Source organism: Toxorhynchites rutilus, chromosome 3, assembly GCF_029784135.1.
Source record: "Toxorhynchites rutilus septentrionalis strain SRP chromosome 3, ASM2978413v1, whole genome shotgun sequence".
Lineage (NCBI taxonomy): Eukaryota > Metazoa > Arthropoda > Insecta > Diptera > Culicidae > Toxorhynchites > Toxorhynchites rutilus.
In genome coordinates, this window is record NC_073746.1 from 96019280 (window position 1) to 96040178 (window position 20899).

Sequence of the window (20899 nt, forward strand, 5' to 3'; positions counted from 1 at the left end):
AAGCAAATGAAACCAAATTTGGCATGTGAAGGTTTTAGGGTGCAATAAATGTTTTTACGGTGTTTAGACTATCCACCCGCCTCTCTAAGGGGGGGCTGCCATACAAATCTCAAATTTCTCAAACTCAAATTTCTGCATTACTCGAGAATTAATCAAGCAAATGGAACCAAATTTGGCATGTGGAGGTTTTAGGGTGCAATAAATGTTTTATGGTGGTTAGACACTCCACCCACCTCTCTGAGGGAGAGCTGCCATACAAATGAAATACAAATTTCTGCATAATTCGAAAACTAATCAAACAAATGGAGCAAAATTTGTCATCCGAATGCATTAGGGGACACGAAACGTTTCCATGGTGAATAGACACTCCTCCCCTCTCTCTGGGGGTCTACGCAATTTAGAATGTGAGGGTTTTTGGGTATGAGAAAAGTTTCTATGATAGTATGACACCCCTCCCTCCTCTGGAATGGAGAGGGGGTCCCATACAAATATTACACATATTTCAAACAAAAATATTCCAACCAAACATGACAATTGAAAATTTTCGGAAAATTCTGAAGGAAAAAGAGAAAATTCGGAAAATATGTTCTATGCACGATGAAACGCACTCCTATATCTTCTTCTATCTATACCAATACAAAATTATTGCTAAATGTGTTGATAAGAGCAGAACTCGAGGAAGGAATTGTCCGATTAAGGGACTGTCTTTATTGTATCACATTTTCTGTATAAAACATTTATTCCATGTTACGGAAAATCTTGAACGAGAATTGTGTCTGAAAATAATCTGATATTATAATGATAAGTTTTGTTAGAAATACTAGGAATTTTATAGTAAAAGGTAAATTCAATGGGGTCGATTAGAAGATCCATCAATAAACAGCTCTGCGATTGGACCCATGAACTTGCTCATAGTAAGAAAACGTTAATGTTTGAAGGTATTGGTAACAAAAAAACAAATTTTGGGCGGGACGAAGTTTGCCGGGTCAGCTAGTTGCCCTATAAATAAACAATGTTTGTAAGCTATTGTGGGATGAATCATATAGAGTTAAGAGCTAGTAGCCGATTTTCTATCAACTTAGGCCGAATAAGCCGGAAAACTGATAATTTTTGGATATCCGTCCCATCTCTAACTATAACCTAACATAGCTATTTTAACTGTTTTTTGGCTTTCCTTTACTAGGCCTTATGTTTTTAGCACAATTAATCATATTTTGTGTAGCACTTTGATAATGCGAGATATATCTATATCAAATTTAGAAAACTCCCATTGGGTCCGAAGGAAACAGTCCAACGAGTCAGTTCAATACGCGCAGGCCTAATAGTGTCTTCCTGGAAGATATTGATCTTCGTTTTTAATTGGCTGAATCTCCTTTCCTGCCCTTAAATTTCTTAAACGAATATGTAGCCGCGAGTAATCGGTTCCTATATATCATAAAGTTTTAGCAAAAACGTAAACATGTTAAAACAAACTTGCCTCTTCAAACATAGTAAACTTAAAAAAAGTGTAGCATTTAAACTACATATGTTATCGTTCAAAGTTGAGATGGTTGGTGAAACAGTTTTATTTTTCACTTGTCACAATTAGTGTTGGTGATTGACGAGAGAATCGACGAAAGCATCCAACTTTTTTCAGTATGTGAAAACAGCTTCTTCAATCAATGTGTTGGTCTCGCATCATACGATACCACTCAGTGAGTGAACGAATCCGAACATGTGGTAGACAATTTCATTCTGTCTCGTGAGTTGAACGAACAGCAGCTCTGTCGGCCAATGATTCACTCTTAATCGATCGGATTTGTGTGCGGATGAAATAGAGAAGGATCGCCAAGCGATAATTTTTCCATGATTGCACTCATTTGAACAATTATCATACCGACAGCAAGCGTTTTAGGGGCAAATGCAGCTAATGTCTGTATATTGTGCATATCGTACAAACATTTTTTAATAAGCAGGGATTTGTAATATGGTTAATTGTATATGCGATAAAAGATGTCAAGTTTTGCTTGTGGCACAGTAGTCTGTTTTCGAAGAACAGCAACATTAACGACTATTAACGATAAAAAAAAATCTGGACCACACGGCTAACGTAAAGAAGAAAACATCGAATAAAAAAGTCTGCTGCATGCGAATATGCACACAGATGTGATATGAAATTGATAGCGAGAATTTTTCTGTTATCCAGATGTTTAATATTTGGTCGGAATTATCCGGAAACTCGATTATCCGGAGCATTTTGGTTTTGATTTTTTTTTTATCAAAAATTTTGTTAATTTGTTAATATGCTTTATAAATATGACTATTTGAACTAAATTGAATATAGTTAGGTAAAGGAGAGGGCTGGAAAAGGGGTTGTTCCATACAACTAGTTTCGATTATCCGCAGTAGATTTATATACGTTGGAATTTCCAAATTTAAGGGGGTATGTATGTGAGTATGTGATTTTGGCGATTTTTTTCAACGAGAAAATAAATTACTATGATTAATCTGATATCACAGTTTTATTAGGTACATATTACACAACAAACAAAAAAAAATGGTGTCAATTGGACTGTCTTCTGAATAGCCGCAACCGGTTTGTTGAACCCTTGCAGCCAAAACCTTGTAAACTGGTGGGAGTTTTACAAGTTTTTCTAGTGGACCGATTTCAACCATGATTTTTTTTTCATCCATGATTTGGAACGAACCATCGGCCACCTGGGACAAAAACTCGATTAAGTAGACATCCCAGAATCAACCGGTACCTCGTCGCAAGCCTCGGTTACACAAAACATAGCATCCCTAATGTTGACTCGCTTAACCATGTCATCGAACTCTTCTTGGCTCCTGGATGCCAAGCTTTTGCTTGTAGTTGGGCTTGATCAATTGGATAATATTTTGGTCCACGAGATGCAACAAGGCGATGATCTTTTATTTTTTCAAAACATTACTCCTCCCCCCAGGGGGCGCTGGTCAATTTCTGGCTAAGATAATGCAATATACAAATCAGTCAGTGCAAATCATAGTTGTTTTACGTTTAACGAGAGATTTTCTTTCAATTTTTTTTCTAATTCGATTATCCTGAAAATTCGATCATCCGAAGTAAAAATAATATCAACATTCTGGATAATCGATTCCGACCTGTACTACAATTTCAAATGGGCAAAGACCATCGAAAAATAATTTTTATTCAAGATTACAAAACTTGGAACTGTCCTTAGGGATGATAATCAGAGAGAGGATACACTTACTTCGCCACAAATCAAATTAAACGAAACAAAAAAGACGAAACTGAATTTAACCTAGCGAGGCTAGCGATAACTTTTGGGAATGTTTCGAACATACAAACTGTATTTCAAATATAAAACCAATAAACAAAACGTTCAATTAAAATAAAAAAAAGATTTATTTTGTGTTAATGAGAAATTATTCTTTTTTTTTTTTTGTAATATCTGGTATACGGCCGGATAGCAAATATTGGCTGGATACGCCGGATACCGGATATCCGTTTCATCTCTAGTCGAGAATGAGCAGTCTGAGGAACTGATCCTCCATTGCAGACCATTGGACAAAACGATTTCTTCAAAGATTTGGTGTTTTTTGCGAAAGCCATCAAAGTCCAGCATGGATCCAACCAGGTTACAAAACTAGAGGGACGAGATCTAGCTTCATGAGGATGCATCGTATGCCTTTTCGAAATTTACAACAAATCAGCCTAACGAGCAAGTAATCAACAACCCATCCCCTCTTAGATGATGCCTACACAAGCTTCTAATGATAAATCATTGATTTTTTTTACAAGTTATCTCAAAAGTTTATTTCAATAAGTGTGATCTTTTGCCCAATAGGCTGCGAACTTGTGCCCCCACTATTGGAAAAAAGTTCGCATTTGACAATTTGTATTATAATAAATTTTAAAGGGCGAACACGAAATTATTGCGACACCGAAAATGTCATGCCAATTTTCTTATAATGTTTAGAATCAAACCAAAATTTTAGGGTAGTTTTATACATATATTTACTTCAAAAATCAAAAGAAAAGTTAATCGATGGAGCCTTGAGTGTAACATTGAACGCATTTTCGCTTGATGCCCTCCATCAAAGTCTTTACAGTGTCATCCGGAACCAGTTTCTCAGTTTTTTTTTCCATTTTCTTAACATGTCCTTCTCGTCTTTGACTGTTTGCTTGCTCTTCCGAAGTTCCCGCTTCATTATTGCCCAGTACTGCTCCACCGGGCGCAGCTCCGGACAGTTTGGCGGGTTCATGTCCTTTGGAACAAATTGGACAGAATTGGCCTCATACCACTCCAGGACACTTTTAAAATAGTGGCATGATGCCAAATCGGGCCAAAATAGCGGAACTTCGTCGTGCTGCTGCAAGAACGGCAAAAGGCGCTTCTCGAGGCACTCAGCTTTGTAGATCTCGCCATTTACTGTGCCCTTTGTCACGAAAGGCTCACTCAGTCCGCAAGAGCAGATGGCCTGCCAAACGAGGTATTTGGAGGCGAACTTCGACAATTTCTTCTTCTTAAATTTGTCGTCCACATCGAACTTGCTCTTGCCGGTGAAAAACTCCAACCCCGGAATTTGCTTAAAATCGGCTTTTATATACGTTTCGTCGTCCATCACACAGCTGCCATATTTTGTCAGCATCTTCTCGTAGAGCTTCCGTGCCCGAGTTTTAGCCGTCGATTGTTGCCGCTCATCGCGGTTTGGGAAGTTTTTTACCTTGTATGTATGTAGTCCAGCTCTCTTCTTTGCATTCTGGACGTAGCTCTGCGACATGCCGATCTTTTTAGCCAAATCACGGCTTGAGACGTTGGGATTTGCTTTAATTATCCGCTTCACCTTTACCTCCGTCTTTTTGTTCTCCGGTCCCGGTTCTCTTCCAGCTTCTTTGCCGTGGTCCAACGTCAACCGCTCCTGGAACCGCTTCAATACTCGGTTGAATGGTGAATGTTCAACATTTTTCCCAACTGCCGGTGCGACAGGTCAGGAAATTCCAGGTGTTTGAAAAGAATTTGTTCTCTCGACTCGCGTTGGTTCACCTCCATTTTCGTTGAATCGAAAAACACGACTTCGAGTTTGACAGCATGTAGACAATACACATCAATGAGAAAGTGTGCAAAATTTGGTTGATTTTTACCCAATGGTAAAAAAATTATGCTGTTAAATGTGTCGCAATAATTTCGTATTCGCCCTTGAGACGAGCAAAACTCGAAGTATTTATAGGTTGCGTTTCGAAGGTTATATATAGTTACTTTTTGGTAAGCAAACTGAACCCTATTGGCTTTTCATTTAAAAGTTATTGCACGACAACTGTTTGGTGTGCAACCTGCAAGTATTATCAATGCCCACTGCGCATCGAAAAGTTACATTTTCATCACACTTTACTTGTTCTACTACTTGTAGATTTTTTGTTGCTTTACGATTCATTTCATTTTTGAGAGCGACACAAATCTATCGCAAAGCGATTCGATCCGAAGCTTCGAGGCTTAGCACCCAGTCGGATCAGGAAACGAAAGTAAAGCGACGGCAGAAACTAACGAACGAATCATCAAATGATACAAGCGAGCATCGATGAACCCGCGCACAGTTACCAAACGATGACTCTCACGCTGTGTTCATTCAGTGCTTTCGTTTGCACGTCAGTTTCCTGTTTCATGAGTGATTCAAAACATATGATTGTGTGCGTTGAATGAATCAAATAAGAGAATGCAACGAGTGCTCGTTGATACGATTGGAACCATCCTTGGTCACAATCATATTAAAAAACATAAACCCGTGATTTCAAATTGTAGTCCCAACATATCGGTTATAAGAAAATTAATCACGCATTTATGTGGATTTCACTTGAACTTTGCCAGAAAAAAAAACAATTCAATATATTTTCATAAGAACAAGCATCATTTTTCCACTAATTCCACCAATTTCCATCCCGTCACGTAATAAGCATCCACCGGGACAACCAGCGCAACAGCAGCAGCCGGGCAAATTAACTTCCCGGCACTCCGGTCCACAAACCAACTATTATGCGAGCTCCACGAGGGCACCGTAGCGAAGAAGGAGAAGTAGAAGAAACCCGTTCTCGCGCGCAGGGCAACACGGAGGCTAACAAACTACAAACTACTACGGGTAATTAACACTTACATGCGACCTGGATGGTGGCTGGCTGCGTCCGGACGACACCCCGCGAGGATCTGGCTTGGCAGTCGCACTTGAATGGACCACGGCCGAAAAACTCATCGACCTGTTCGCGGGTTATCGTGGTCGAGGCTTCCTGCAGCTGGACACCGGTGTGGGGATCCACGTGGGTCTCCTGGGTCGTCAGTGGGGGCTTGTTGCCACCGCTGCATTTGAACGAGATCTGCGGAGAGAGAGAGCGAAAGAAAGTGCGGGGAAACACAGAAAGACGATGTAATTAGAAATTAGCTGTGGAACTAATGAGATTCAAATATTAGCTCTTGCCGCCTCGCAGACGTGTTTGGTTAATCTTGGGAGTGGCCAGACGGAGCTTACCTGGAAAGCATGGGACGCTTTGCACTGAAGCACCGCTGGACGATTCTTGATTACATATGTGTTTTGCGGCTCGACGAGGAAAACCGGAAGCGAACTGGTGGTATCGCTTCCCTCGCCGAAACTTTCGATCTGATCAACCCCATCGAAACTATCGGTATAATCTCCTATGTCATGGTTGTGATTGCTGCTACCGATATCCTTATCGTGGCTATCGTTCTCGTCCGGATGCTCCAGCTCTTCCTCGTAATCATAATCGTAATCATTATCATGCCCCAGCAGGGGCTTAACATTGGCTACCGATGGACTTTGTTGCCCATTGGTGCCGCCCACAACGCCACCAGGTAAAAGCGGCTGAGCTCCACTCTCGTTTTGCTTCTTCGCGTACAAGACGTCATCTTCGTCACCAAACCGGGTCGGGAGTCCCTGCGAATCCGAGATGTATCCGAAATCCATCGCATCCTCACCGAAACCGGAGCGGTGACCTTTGTCCTCGCCACCCAGCAGCTTTTGCTGCTGCCTTAGCTGGCGCTCTTTATTCACTTTGGAGCCAATTACCACTCCGACCGAGAGTACGATAATAAATAATTGAAACAGTGTAACTTTATTTATGCTCATGTTATCTCCCTTTGCTTCCACGCTTCTGGTTTCGAATAAAAAAAGGTAAGGTCTGCTGCTGTCTGTCGCTCGTTGGCGGATCAGGCGACTTCATTCACTCATCGGGGGCCTCCTCTCGTTTGTGTGCACACTCTAAACACGGGCGGACCAGTGGATGAGAACAAAACCATTCACAGGATGTGCCCCCCGTGCGGCGGAGAAAGAGTTACTGGCGTCCTGGCGTGTAACAATACATCACCGCCACGGCTCACACCGCAAGATGATGGAACGGCCGCAACGATAAGAACGGATAGGTGAACCGTCGCGCGTTGTTGGTCCTGTACAGAGGCCCTCGAACGTCAATGGAAGATTTTGACGGCAGCAAAAACGGATTCAATGACGAAAGCGTTGCTCCGCTGGCAGCAATGAAGTAACCGTTGCTGTCTTCCTTCCTAGTGCTGCTGCTGCTCCTGACGCTGTCGCCGATACAATCTGGGAATAATAGAATAATGGGTATCGAATCAGTTGGCATGTGTGTGGGTGGGTGTGGTTGTGTGTGAATGGAGCAATGTGGATTGGACATTTGAGTTGTTGACTTTCGTGCGTTCAGGGGTTGTTCTTGGATGGTGCGTCTTCAGCCCTCGGAAATGTGTAAATCTTTATTGCTTTAAAGTTTTGGAATTTTTAAAATTCGGCACTAATGGTGGATCATTATATATTTACTGTTATAGCAAGGAGCCCAATGTAAGACTCCTCAACTGCCACATTAGGTCGTATGAATAAAACAAAGTATTTACTTATTCTGCCCGTTTCCAAGTAAAGTAAACTTTCCAAGTATTTACTTGAATCCCTATGAATAAAAGTTTACTTTACTAATTTGATTTTCGAATTCGAACATAGTTTTTACTTTGTCAAACATCTATCAACTGATTGTTTAGGTTTTGTTTCAAAACGTTTTTTTTTTTGGACAAAGCGTGAATTCGCGATGAAAAAGGAATAGTGTCGACGTCTGGTGGCGAATTTCAATTAGGGACCATAGTTTGGGTCCCTATCTCGTTAGTGTAATACCTATCATATTAGAAGACACGAAGCCAGTTTTCAAATGTTAAAATTTGAATGAAAATGTTCACATCATGTTATTTAAACACTTAAAACACTTTTTTCCGACTTTTATTTAACCCTTTGTCTATACATTTCCAACATCATTACTGAAACTTTTCATTATAATATAAAGTTGTCTTCAAAAACAATATCGTACAAGATTTTTTCACCACCCGCAAACAAAAGTGTTTTTCATTTAAACAGAATGCCAAATTGGTACGGAAAGGTTATTTTTCATTCTTAATTTAAATTTTAAAAACATGTTCATTCCGCCTGAAAACCAATCAATTTTTTTACGCTCCCCTGAACTAGTAAACGAAGCTCAATGCCATCAATGCGGATCGTTAACTTGTTTAACTTCAAGCGCAAGATAGCAGCATTAAACATAAATCGGATATGACATCAAAACGAATGATAGTGTTTTCAGATCCAAAGTATGCTCATGAGCATACTTGATAATAACGAAGTAAATACTTGATGGATGCTGTTTTATTCATACGAAATCAGCTAAACATCCATTTTCGAAAAGTAAATACTTTGTTGTTTCTTTTATTCATACCAAACGTAGTAAAAACTTAATCTCACTGCTCGACTGCTCGAATGAAGTAAAGTAAAGGTGAATTTTGTTTTTATTCATACGGCCTATTAATTAGATGCAAATCATATACTTTTTGTAGAAAAAAAAATCATGTTTGGCACATGTCTCTCTCATGTCTACTCACAACTGAAAACTAACGTATGCTGAATTTATCGCTTCCTACTTTACACATTCGTTCAAAGAATTGAACAAATTGAAAAACCACAAAGCTGTCGCATCTCGAAAAATTATCGAATTTTGATCGCTTATTGTCATTTCTTGATGGTTTTTGTACGAAACGATTTTAACACTCGCTGACATTCCATCGCAATACAAAATGTCATATTTTTCCAATAGCTATTTCGTTAGTGTAGCGTTGCAATGCAAGCTTCTAATTTTCTATACGTTTGAGCATACCGTACGGCTTTTTTAAAAAACACGGACACAATCTGTTACGGCATTTTTCTACAATTTGATCGGAGTGAATAAAAATACTCTATACATCCTCTCGTCAATACGAAAACACCGTGAACGAATCTACACTAGATAAATGGAATGATTAAATGATCCATTGAACTACACTAAAAATCTCGCAAATTGAAATGAGATACTTTTGTAACATATTTCACAGGCCGATTATTTTTTGTCTCCTGTATCTTACTGTAAAGAAAATCAGGATGTTTTGCTTGTGTCTCTTGTGCAAAAATAAGCAACAATGCCCCCCCCCTTCCCCCACTCAATATTTGCAAAAAACTCAGACAGCCAGTTTTCGCAAGCCTCCTTTGAGACCAACTTAGTATCACCAAGAGCGTTTTGCATGGACCGGGAGAGATGATAATCACTTGGAGCCAGGTCCGGACTATACGGTGGGTGCAATAGGACATCCTCCCGTAGCTTCTGGCGGGTCATCAAAGATGTGTGAGGCCGAGCGTTGTCCTAGAGGAAAACAACACCATTCCTATTGATCATTTGTGGCCGCTTCTGGTCAATCGCCTGCTTCAAACGGTCAAGCTGCTCAAAGTAGAGAACCGAGTTGAGTGTCTGGCCATAGTTGAGCAGCTCATAGTGGATGATTCCCTTCCAATCCCACCAAACACACAGCAGAACCTTCCTGGCCGTCAATCCGGGCTTGGCGATGATTTTGGCCGGCTCACCGCGCTTCGACTACGACTTTTTTCGCTTTAGGTTGTCGTATAGCCGTATAGTATGACCCGTTGCGATAAGTACAACACAAGATATGTTTAAGTGTTGCCATATATTAACAATATACGACATTTCTTTTTCCCCAACCCAATATTTGAAGAATTACATCGTTACTCTTTCATAATGATTGGGTGCCCTTTTTGTTTGGTTGTTGGCTATTGTTTGCTTACTTTACCAGTGTTTACAACCGAGTGATGATGACAGAAGGATGGTGATTGGTAGTTGGATGGTGCATAGCAAGATAGAAGAAGCCGAATTGGAATGAGATATGATGGAAATCGCCCTTTGTGTTTCCATTTTCCCTTCGAACCCAACGGAACACAATGCTAGATGCCTCAATGTGAATTTCAATTGGACCAACAGCACCTAATACGATATGTAGAGCATATGGGAAATCACTATTTCGAATATTCCTTCACTTTTACAATTTCTCTCGACACATGAACTCTTATTGGGTGAAAATGAACACAATTTTTTATTTATAAAAATTTAAATAAATCATAACATATTTCAATACAACCTCTACCATATGCAATTTTACACTTACAGTTGTGCTAAATGTTTCACAATGCATGATTGATCATTGATATGAAATTTCATGAAGCAACCAACATTGAAGTTCCAAATTTGAATTTGATTGCTAGAATTAATCGTATCACTCATTTTATTTGCAGTATAAAAACCCCCTGACTTGCATATGTTTGCAATGCCGATTTCTCCAGGCTCATTGGTTTTGAAATCTGTGTTAGGGAACACATTTCGGTGGAAACAGAAGCTCCCCCTACTTTCATGTATTTGCAATGCCGATTACTCCAGGCACCTTGGTTTTGAAGTCTATAATTTCATAAAATACATAATTTTATTCATTTTAACTGTAATTAATTGTTATGAGGTGCCCAAAATGATTGATGAAAAACTATCGTAAACCTATCAGAAAATGACTGAGCAATAATTGTGAGTACAAAAGGGAAGCTTGTATCTTCAATTTCGATCATTCAGAACGAGGTAATTCCGTTTGGATAACGGTTATGATTTTTTAATTGATCGATAGTTAGTTTTAAGACATATATTATTTTATTCAATTAAAAAAATTTGCGTGAAAAATCGCTTGACGCAAAAAAACTCATCAATCTATCATGAAATAACTGAGCAATAAGCGTTTGAAATTGGAAATTTTCACGATGCGATCGATTTTCATTTTCTTATTTGTACTCCTAATATGTTCCAGAAAGACGTAATCTTACGTCCAAAGCGTGGTTGATAAAACCTCACCTAACCTGACCAACGGCACATGCTTCAAATGTACCATTTCGATTTTCCGAATATTTGAGGCCCAATATAACGAAGATAAATATATAGCTACATTCTATCAGAAAAGTTCCGGAAATATCAATTAAAAATTTCGCTTTAATGAATTGCTATTTTTTTTTCCCATATATTTCCAAAAAGTCAACAGAATCATTCGAGAGTTTTCTTGACTTTCAGCGTGTGCCACTCGCGGATTATCAAAGCTTTTTGGATCTGATCTTTGCATGCGAAATAAAACTACTTGTTGACAGTCTGGTATTTTGACAAAAATCCGCATTGCAGAAGTCTGTTGTAATTTACCCAATTCCATGAATTCGAATTTATTCAATTCTAATTTAAGCATTGGGAATCGCTTCCGACTGAAGATCGCGCTCTGATGCGTTCAGTGAATGTTTAATCAGCCTTGAAAATAAGATATATATATATATATCTGGTAAATCTGGTAAATTCAATTCGGTAACTTTTTTTGCTTGAAACTAAGGTCTTTCGTTAAACAGTTTGCTGGAATACAACGGCCACCAAACTTCTTGACTCTGATGTCTTAAATAGATACAGTGACTAAAATCCGTAATCGTACTCCACCATGCAGATCTCTTTTCCCTTCTTTTGAAAGTCGAAAACAAGCTTTCGGAACATTCTATTTAGATAAAATTAAAGTGTCATAGAGAGAGTTCAAAGGTTTGCTATCTGTTTTCAGAATAATGGTTTTTATTTCTCTAAAAATGGCGAATGTATGTGCTAATGTATGAAAATTGACTCAATTTACTAATTCCAACATTATTATGGTATTCGTTGTTCATTGCAACTATCTTTAGCTGTCTTTAGCCTTATCTACGAGTTTTTTTTTGTGTATTCGGAAGGTATATTTATCAATTTGTTCATAAGGTGGTTTTAAAAATCGTTATTTTTAGAAATTTAATGGTTTCTAAATTTCCTACACAGACAACTTCCTTAGGTTTTTACTGGAATTGATGTCGGAAGATTGTGGAGGAATATCAATAACTTTTGAGTAATTGTAATGTAACCATGTGCGAACTTCATATGTCTTGAGCTCCGGGTCATTGTCATGGCAAAACTTGAATCCTCAACTCCTCAACGTCTTCGAAATCGAGTAGAGATTTCAACCAGCGTACGATTATGAGTTTGAGTCAATTTTCATACATTAGCACATACATTCGCCATTTTTAGAGAAATAAAAACCATTATTCTGAAAACAGATAGCAAACCTTTTAACTCTCATATGACACTATAATTTTATCTAAATAGAATGTTCCGAATGCTTGTTTTCGACTTTCAAAAGAAGGGGAAAGAGATCTGCATGGTGGTGTACGATTACGGATTTGAGTCACTGTACCTCAATAATGTCATTTTCTAACTCTCTGATAAGTACACTGCGGTTGTTATCCAACATTTATTTCACTTAATTGTTTTTCATGGGTTCGGATGTCGGGTGGCCTGTCCAAAGTCTTCTGTGATGACCGACAATACACAATAGGTACAACGACAATTCACACAATGTAAGGAACAAAAAGGAACCGCTTGCATTGATGCGAACGACAACAGACCACATTGTTGGATGACACAATTGGCTTTTATTGATAGAGGTTTTTATTTGCAGCTTTTTAGGTACTATGTTCGAGTACACTGTATGAGAACCCGTATTGTCTCTAACAAATTTGAGAATGACAGCAATTCATTATATTTGAATATTTTATTATGTCAATATCATTTCAGTAGATTTGTTCTTCCAATCTGCTCTACTGATTCATTTTTTTGTGTTATCATAGTATCTTGAAGCTTATTAATGCTGGAACATGAAGTAACATTGTTGATTTTTTATTTTCCAATTTCTTTAAGAGAAACATGGATCCTTATAGTTTTTTCTTCGGTTGAGGCTCAAATGGACAACGATTCTCTCGAAGCCCGAAGCAAGGATACGGCGTGTGCCATTATGTTTGAACGTTCACTGATAAAGCTTCCGAGTTGGGTTTTTGGATTCGTCGATTATTTGAGAACCATGACGTGATTAACCATACTATGAACCAATGTTTTAAAATTTTTTCATAGCACCAGATAGCAGCACTTCGATTGTAGCGAGTCTACGAGGACTCTTTTGGTGTTCATGAGTCCCATGAGTATTCGGAATTAAACACCACGTATGGTGACAACAGATGAAACACCAAATGTCACATTTTTTCACTTCAGCCTTAACTGTTTTTCGTGGATCAAGTCCAAAATCGTGAATTAAGGTCCACAAAGTACAGAGATGTTTCGAACCATCTGTTCGGTTAGGTTTTTTTTAAATATTGATTAAGTTTCACTGATTTCGTCACTAACACCAAGTTGTCGCGGGTAATCGGTATTGCTGACTTTGACTAAGATTAAGTTTAGGTAGGTGAAATTAGGATAAGATTTTCGTCTCTTCTTAAGGGAGTATTCTAGTCTAGAAATTTGAAAAAAATCTAATTTTTTTTCCTTCATATTTCTGTAGTTAAGGCATTCAAGAACATACCTCAGAATGGAATTATCGAAAATCCTATTATTTACCGAGTTAGAGCCATTTTAGTGATGCGGTATCTAACCTGGTACGGCGATAACAATGAACTTCAAACGCATTTTTCTCGAAACTAGTTTTTTCAAACTGGCGTACACGATATCTCAAGTTCTACTGAACCGATTTATGTCGAATTTATATGGATACAATCTGCAGGCATCGCTCTATCGCATGAACCTTCTTCAAACGGCCGCCATTTTGTCAAAAAAGATGTTTTCGGCTTGTCCGAGGTGCATGCGATAGCGGCATCTTTACTGATTCAGAATCTGTTCGATTTTTTGTTTCAGATAACCAGAAGGGATGGAATCGTGTACGTCATGGCACAACTTTTTTTAACCTTCTCACTTCATCAGCTCTTAACTATTCAAGTTATGAAAAATTTTGAACAAATGATATAATGGATAGTAAAAATATTCTTCGTTTTATTTCTACGGAGCACGAAAAAACGTCCGAAATTCGTGTCTCTACACTAGAATACCCCCTTAATAAACTTGCTTAATGCAAAAGGTGACCGTGCCCTGTTTGTCTCGAGGTTAAATACTTGACACTTTTTTACAGATAAAGTTTGGTTTGAACACTATTTTGTTTGTCTCTCTTCAATTATCAACAGTGGCAGACAATGTCAAACATCGAGCACCCTTAGTGATGGAAAGAACATCCAACTCGCGCTCTCTTCCTTTTTCTCTGTCTACATTTCAAATACTGAACGGACAAAAAATGAGAGAGAGAAAATCAAAATATTTCTCTCGCGAGCTATAAACTTCTAGGCTTCGCGTATTACATTATCCTTGCGTCTTACCCCCACCAACGGTCGTGTCTTGTCAGTCGGTGTCTTGTTTTTTTGTGGAATATTTGACCAGAGTGTAGAAACACTCTACTAGATATTTTCTTACAACTTGAGCAACATGTTGCCGAGCGTAGTCGTGCAGCAAATTGCGACCATTTTTTCTTCTATTTGTAGGCTCCGGTAATGGTTTCTCCTGGTTTCAGTTGAAGGTCTCAATAATGAATAGTAGAAAAAACTGGTTTCAGCTATTCATAATAGGCTCGAATATTTCCATATTCTCGCACAAAATACAGCTGACACCGATAAAAGCTCTCAGCAGTAATGACGGATTATTATTTACAAAAACCTAACTTTAAATTGTTACGTTTTTGATGCGACTTTTCTGACAAAAAAATACTGCTGGCATCAGCTAATGAAAACAGCGTGTTCGTATTCGATATTGGAATAATTAACAGTGTGCAAGTTCCCATCAACTGTGTATACTAAGGATTCCATGGTCTTCAAAAACTGAAATCAGAGACTGAGAGATGAGGAAGAATGTGCTGAGGTGCATCAAGGGAGGATCCCGGTCTGGAAGATCGAAAAAATCGATTTTTTTTCCCTTTTTGGAAGCTTATGCCCTTGTTCTTAAAACATTTTTCGATATTTGGTTTCGTTGGACAGTTACAGCCAAAAGTTTGAAGTCACCTCAAGGGATATAGTATTGCTGTACGAATTATTAAACGCGTTTTTCTCGAAACCGAGTTTTTTCAACTGGTGGTATCGGTATCTCAGAATCTACTCGACCGATTTGACTGAATTTTTTTATCAGCATGTAAAAATGAACTATCTAAAGCGTTACATAACCGTTTTTTTTGATATCTCATTTTTTCGATTTTTCATGAGCAGCGATTTTTCATAAAAAATAACTTATTTATAACAAAAATGGCCGACATTTTGGCATTTTTTCGAATTTTCAAAAACCCCTTTGTAACGTTTCAGGAATTGTCCAAAGGTTTCAAAATACTCATTGGAATTCGTTCTGCGAGACCCCGTTGCTCCAGAAACGATACCACCAGCAAGGTACCGATTTTTAGACAGCATCTACGCATTCAGCTGTCAACAGCGTAATAATCCATATTCGTGCTCTCAAAAAATGGCAAATACATCTTCAAATATACCTTGAACAATAACCGAAATACCTGAACACTTCACTCTATTCCTAACATCCGAACGAAAATCATGAAAATTCATTATTTTTCGACCATCCAGACAGGGGTTCCCCTTAAATCCAATCATAGTTTATCCGTCCAAGATATGGTCAAAAGGTACAGCGTGAACTACCAAACCGAGTGGAATATTTTTGCCAGAAAAGGCTTACAGTGCCCGTTAAGATCCAAATCGGCAAATGATGCATAATTCGGTAGTAAAACAAGCATGCAAGAGCTATGTACGAACGCAATTTTTCGCAATTCAATTATTCGACACATAGATAAATCAGGTCTGCTGTCACTGTTCCAAAGCGGTTCTGGAGTGGCTGCATACCATAATATCAGTATTACGCCAACGCTTTTGAATCAACCAAATTATCAATTGACATAGTCTTAAAAGAGGCAAAGGTGTCTCCCTGGAACTGAGAACAAATCTACTTTTACATTCCTTGATTTACTTCAGCATTTCTTCCATATCAAACTGGGTCAGAGCCAATACTAGACCATGGAACCAATCTTACCCTAAAACGGATCATTTCCTACTAAATAAAGTTAAAGTAGATTATTCAACACCATTCTCAAATACTATGTAGCGAGAGGTATAAAGACTCGCATTACGTTTTCACTGACGGTTCCGCTTCCACCAAACAACCCTTGGGTATCTTGAGATTCGGAGAGGTACAGAAGGCATGACACTAGTTTGTTGAGACTCATACCGTTTATGTTAGGAAACTTTTTAACCTGAAAATTCCATCGTTATCGAATCTCCTCCCACCTTCGCATTGGACGGACATACACAATGTTTCAATGGAGTTCTTGATTTCTATACCATACCAATATCTATAAGAACCGGGTCTAACAGTTATATCGGAGTTTTTAGAGAGCGTTTGTGTCCTAAATCATACGACGTTATCACTTGATTTGGCAGTCTGTGACTTTCTATTTTTCCCAAACGCATTCGTCTTTACCAGAAATTAAGGTCATTCGAACGGTTTTGACTAGTTGGACACCATTTCTTAAGATGAGCTAGTGCACGCATCAATCGCGTCAATCGATTTCGGCACTCCATAACGATTTTTTATATTGAATAGAATAATATATGTCATGAAACTAACTATCGAACAATTGAAAAATCTCAACCCCTATTCTAACGGAAATATCCACTTTCAATTGATCGAAATTGATGACACATGCGGCGGTTCCCTAACAGAGACATCAAAACCAAGCTGCCTGGGAGAAATCGACATTGCCAATACATGAAAGCAGGGGAAGCTTTTGTTCCTACCGAAATGTGTTCCCTAACAGAGATATCAGAACCAAGGTGCCCGAGGGAAATCGGCATTGTAAATATATGCAAGTCAGGGGAATTTTTATATTGCAAGTTAGATGAGTGATACGTTTAATTCTAGCAAATAAAATTTGAATTTGGAACTTCAATGTTCGTGAAATTTCATGCCAATGACCGATCGTGTATTGTGAAAAATTTAGCACACGTGTAATTGTAAAATTGTGTATGGTAGCAGTTGTGTTAAAAATGACTTATATATGAAACGATTTATTTCAATTTTCATAAATAAAAAAACAAGGTGTGTTCCCGCTCGAGAACGGGTCGTTCGGTTTAAGCTGTCTGTTTTGTTGTGTTCATTTTCACCCAAGGAAATTCATGCGACGAGAAAAAATTGGAAAAGTGAAGAAATATTCGAAAAAGTGATTTCCCATATGCTCTACAGATAGTATTCGGTGTTGTTAGTCCAATTAAAATTCGCATTGGGTTGAATAAACACTCAGAAAGTAAAAATTATGAAACAAAATTATCTCTTCCATTTCAAATATGTTTTCTCTATATTAAAGTAATATGTATTGGTAATTATTTTATATTGCATTGGTAATCTTTTTTTCTTTATTTCATCCATACATAACATAGGAGGCATCTCGTCTGCGGTCACAGAGGGCGCTTTTCATCATATCTCATTCCACTTCGGCATCTTCTATCTGATACGCACCACCCAACGACTGTTTACCATACTTCTGTCATCATCACTCGGTAAACACTGGTGAAGTGAACATACAATACCCAACTACCAACAAAATTGCCCTTCTCATGGCCACCAAATCATTATTCAACGATGTAACGAGTTTAACGATGTAATTCTTCAAATAGATAGCCTAACGGAATCCTACGTCAACTACGCGGTCGTGTCTCGGACACTACCCTCCTGTGACTTTTTTTAAGTAAAAACTCTCTCCATCATTCGAAAAAATATTACTTCGTGATCTGAAACAATACAACTGGGACGAATGACGTTCAGATCAATATTCTTTCTAAAAAAACACAGAAAAAATGCACAGAATAATCCGAAAATTCTGAGCAAACGTCAATCAGTGATCTCGACGTAACCGACTCAATGGAATGTAAAAGAAATATGAAATAAGCTGATTCAATTTCAGCTGTGCACAATGTTGTGAGCTCCCTTCATGGGAAAAAGCTCGTTGCTTCGAACCAAACAGAGAAATATAATATTGTATCATTTCATAATTTGAACATGAATAAACATACTGCAATAGGATTTTCGATAGGGTAGAACCAACAATCACGAATTACAACGCATTCTGTGCGTTCGCATTAGCCTGATAACAGACTTACGCAAATGATTTTTGATTCCCCAAATTATAAATTATTCAATAATTGATCACGCAACGTAAAGTGTCACATTCGCATGCACAATTATAATACACGCCTTTAGTAGGATCCTCCCGATGTCAGCTCTAGTGCGACGAAATTGATTTTCCAATCGCGTTCCAACACCATGAGATTATGCCGCACTGGTGCAATATCACCATGATTAGTTGATGCTAATAACGTCGTCGTTTCTATTACTTCTGTTTATCATTCAATCTATTTCTGAATAAACTGCTCTCCGAGCCCCGATATGCACATCACGAATGCATATTTGCCTCCACCTCCGTCACTACTGCGGAGTCATAAATCGTTCACTGCGCGAACCAGGATAGGATTCGTGGAAAGCAGCACACTTCTTGAAGCCACAAGCAGCAGCAGCAGCAGCAGCACTGGGAGAGTTTGCTGAAGTATGAAACACAAATCATAACAAGCAGACGAGACAGCAGCTCTCACGAGGAATTTTAAATACGAAACTGTCACCGTTGACCGATTTCTAGGAAATATAATATCTATACAATGCCGCGATGACATTCCTGTGTTCGAATATAGATAGTGTTGCTTCACCCATTTTATGCGTATCCTGTCGGAATCCATGAACAACCCCTGAAGCGGCTCATTTCCTGGCGTTCAGCACAGTGCAACAATCAAATAAGGTAATCCTCGCGCTATGCTTCCAACCAGCAATACGGTAGCGAAACTCACCACGTGTGTCCTTTACAAAAATCCCACACAAAATAATGAAAAAAAAAAAGAATCACTTTGTCGTCCTTTCGTATTTTCTTCTCCGTCCACAACAGCGACAGCCGCTCGAGCAAATAATTTCACCGACCGGTTCACGTTTGCACACTTCCGCTTCTGGTTTTTTCTTTTCTAATTAAGATTTTTTCAATAAATTTTTAATTACACTCGGTTTTCTTCGCTCCAACCCTTCAGGCTCAGGAACAACATATTACACACGTGTATGCTGGAAAGCCACTAACTCTTGCACGTTTGCTTCTTGTCGCCGGGTCGATGTGCGCCACCGGCTAAAAACCATTGATGAAATATTCCTCCCACACTGCACTGACTTTTCTGAACGGTTGCCACGGAAAATTGGCCTCTGAAACTATACGAGACGGGACCTAGGGATGGGGCGGGACCTAGGGAGGTATCCTCCAGCTACACCAAACTATTCATCCGACCGGCTCCACACAGAAGAGCCCACTTTTCTTCCTTTATTCTTGGCACACTATTCCTGCTTGGCCGGCACAACAATACCATCCACCCACTCGACGTCGGAGGATGGGGTCACACTTTTCTCTCGTGACAAAAATACGAGGATTTTCACTTCACATCCCCGTTCGGCTCATTCGCTCACAGATTGAAACGGCACTCTTATAAATTTTCCACCGACACAAAGCGCCACTTCCGGTGGTGGGGCAGTCAACGTCGTTCCCGGGACTCGGAATATCGGAAGCGGAAAAAAAAACTGCACACACACAATCCTTCTTCTTGCCCTATGCCCGAACTCGTCGTAACAACATATTACACACTGTCGCTATTATCGCTGACGATCGACGGACGGACCGAACACACGGAGGAAAGGATGGATCGACACGCTCGACGAGAAACTTCCCTCCTGCTACACTCGCACCCGACCGCTCGCATTGCATTCACGGCGAAGACTAAAAACACGAAGGCCCACTCGGGCTGGAGTTTGGTGCCGCTGCTGGTGCTCGTTTCGCTCTTCCATCCACTCACTCGCACTCGCACTCTCTCTCACGTTCTCTTGTGCAGCGTGACACAATCATCGGAAGCGCCTCCGGCAGCAGAAGTGCTGCTCCTCGACTCCAGGACTCCAGAACTCCAGGACCAGGACACCAGGTGATACCTGCAATTGGAAAATTAAATTAACTATTGTTAGAGGATCTGTCGTTCGGCGGTGGAGGATTCTCCAAAAGCTAGTTCTTTTTTCGCGTGTACAATTCGTGTCGTATTTCCGTTGTCAAATTGGTGAAATACAACTAACCGTTTCGGAGTGGATGGTCCTCGAGGTGGGCCACGCGAAGAGGAATTGCACGAGAGGACGATGAAAAGATTTTGGAAAGAGTAAATTGGGAAGACCAACAATCACGCTTTGCTCGCGCGTTCTTGTTTTTCTTTTATGTTGTTATGTGGGAACTCGGTGAGGACGAGGATTAGGTGAATGACTTAGCCCGGTGGTGGGTTGCAGTTTAATTTGGCGGATTTGCAGCGGGGATAATGCAATCAGGTTAATCAATTTGGGAGGAGAATAGAGGGATGCTGGGACGATAACTTTCATGGTTGGGAGTTCATTTATCTGTCCGTTTCGGTGATAAATGTTTAATGCAGTGGCTTTTGGTATTGTATGAGAAGTAATGTGAAAGCTTTCTTGGATAACGTTGTG

At 39.3% G+C, this 20899-nt stretch overlaps 1 protein-coding gene across 1 annotated transcript in view; it reads right to left on the minus strand.

The window, feature by feature from the left end:
- Positions 1-20357, minus strand: part of LOC129780393 (netrin receptor UNC5C-like) — a 403924-nt gene extending 383567 nt beyond the window's left edge. Inside the window, exons 1-3 of the mRNA XM_055788611.1 lie at positions 19195-20357; positions 6499-7584; positions 6130-6346 (exon numbers count right to left, since the gene is read on the minus strand). Coding sequence (XP_055644586.1) covers positions 6130-6346; positions 6499-7113 — 832 coding nt within the window. The 5' untranslated portion in view covers positions 7114-7584; positions 19195-20357. The remainder of the gene's footprint in view (positions 1-6129; positions 6347-6498; positions 7585-19194) is intronic.
- Between the last annotated feature and the right edge of the window lie 542 nt (positions 20358-20899).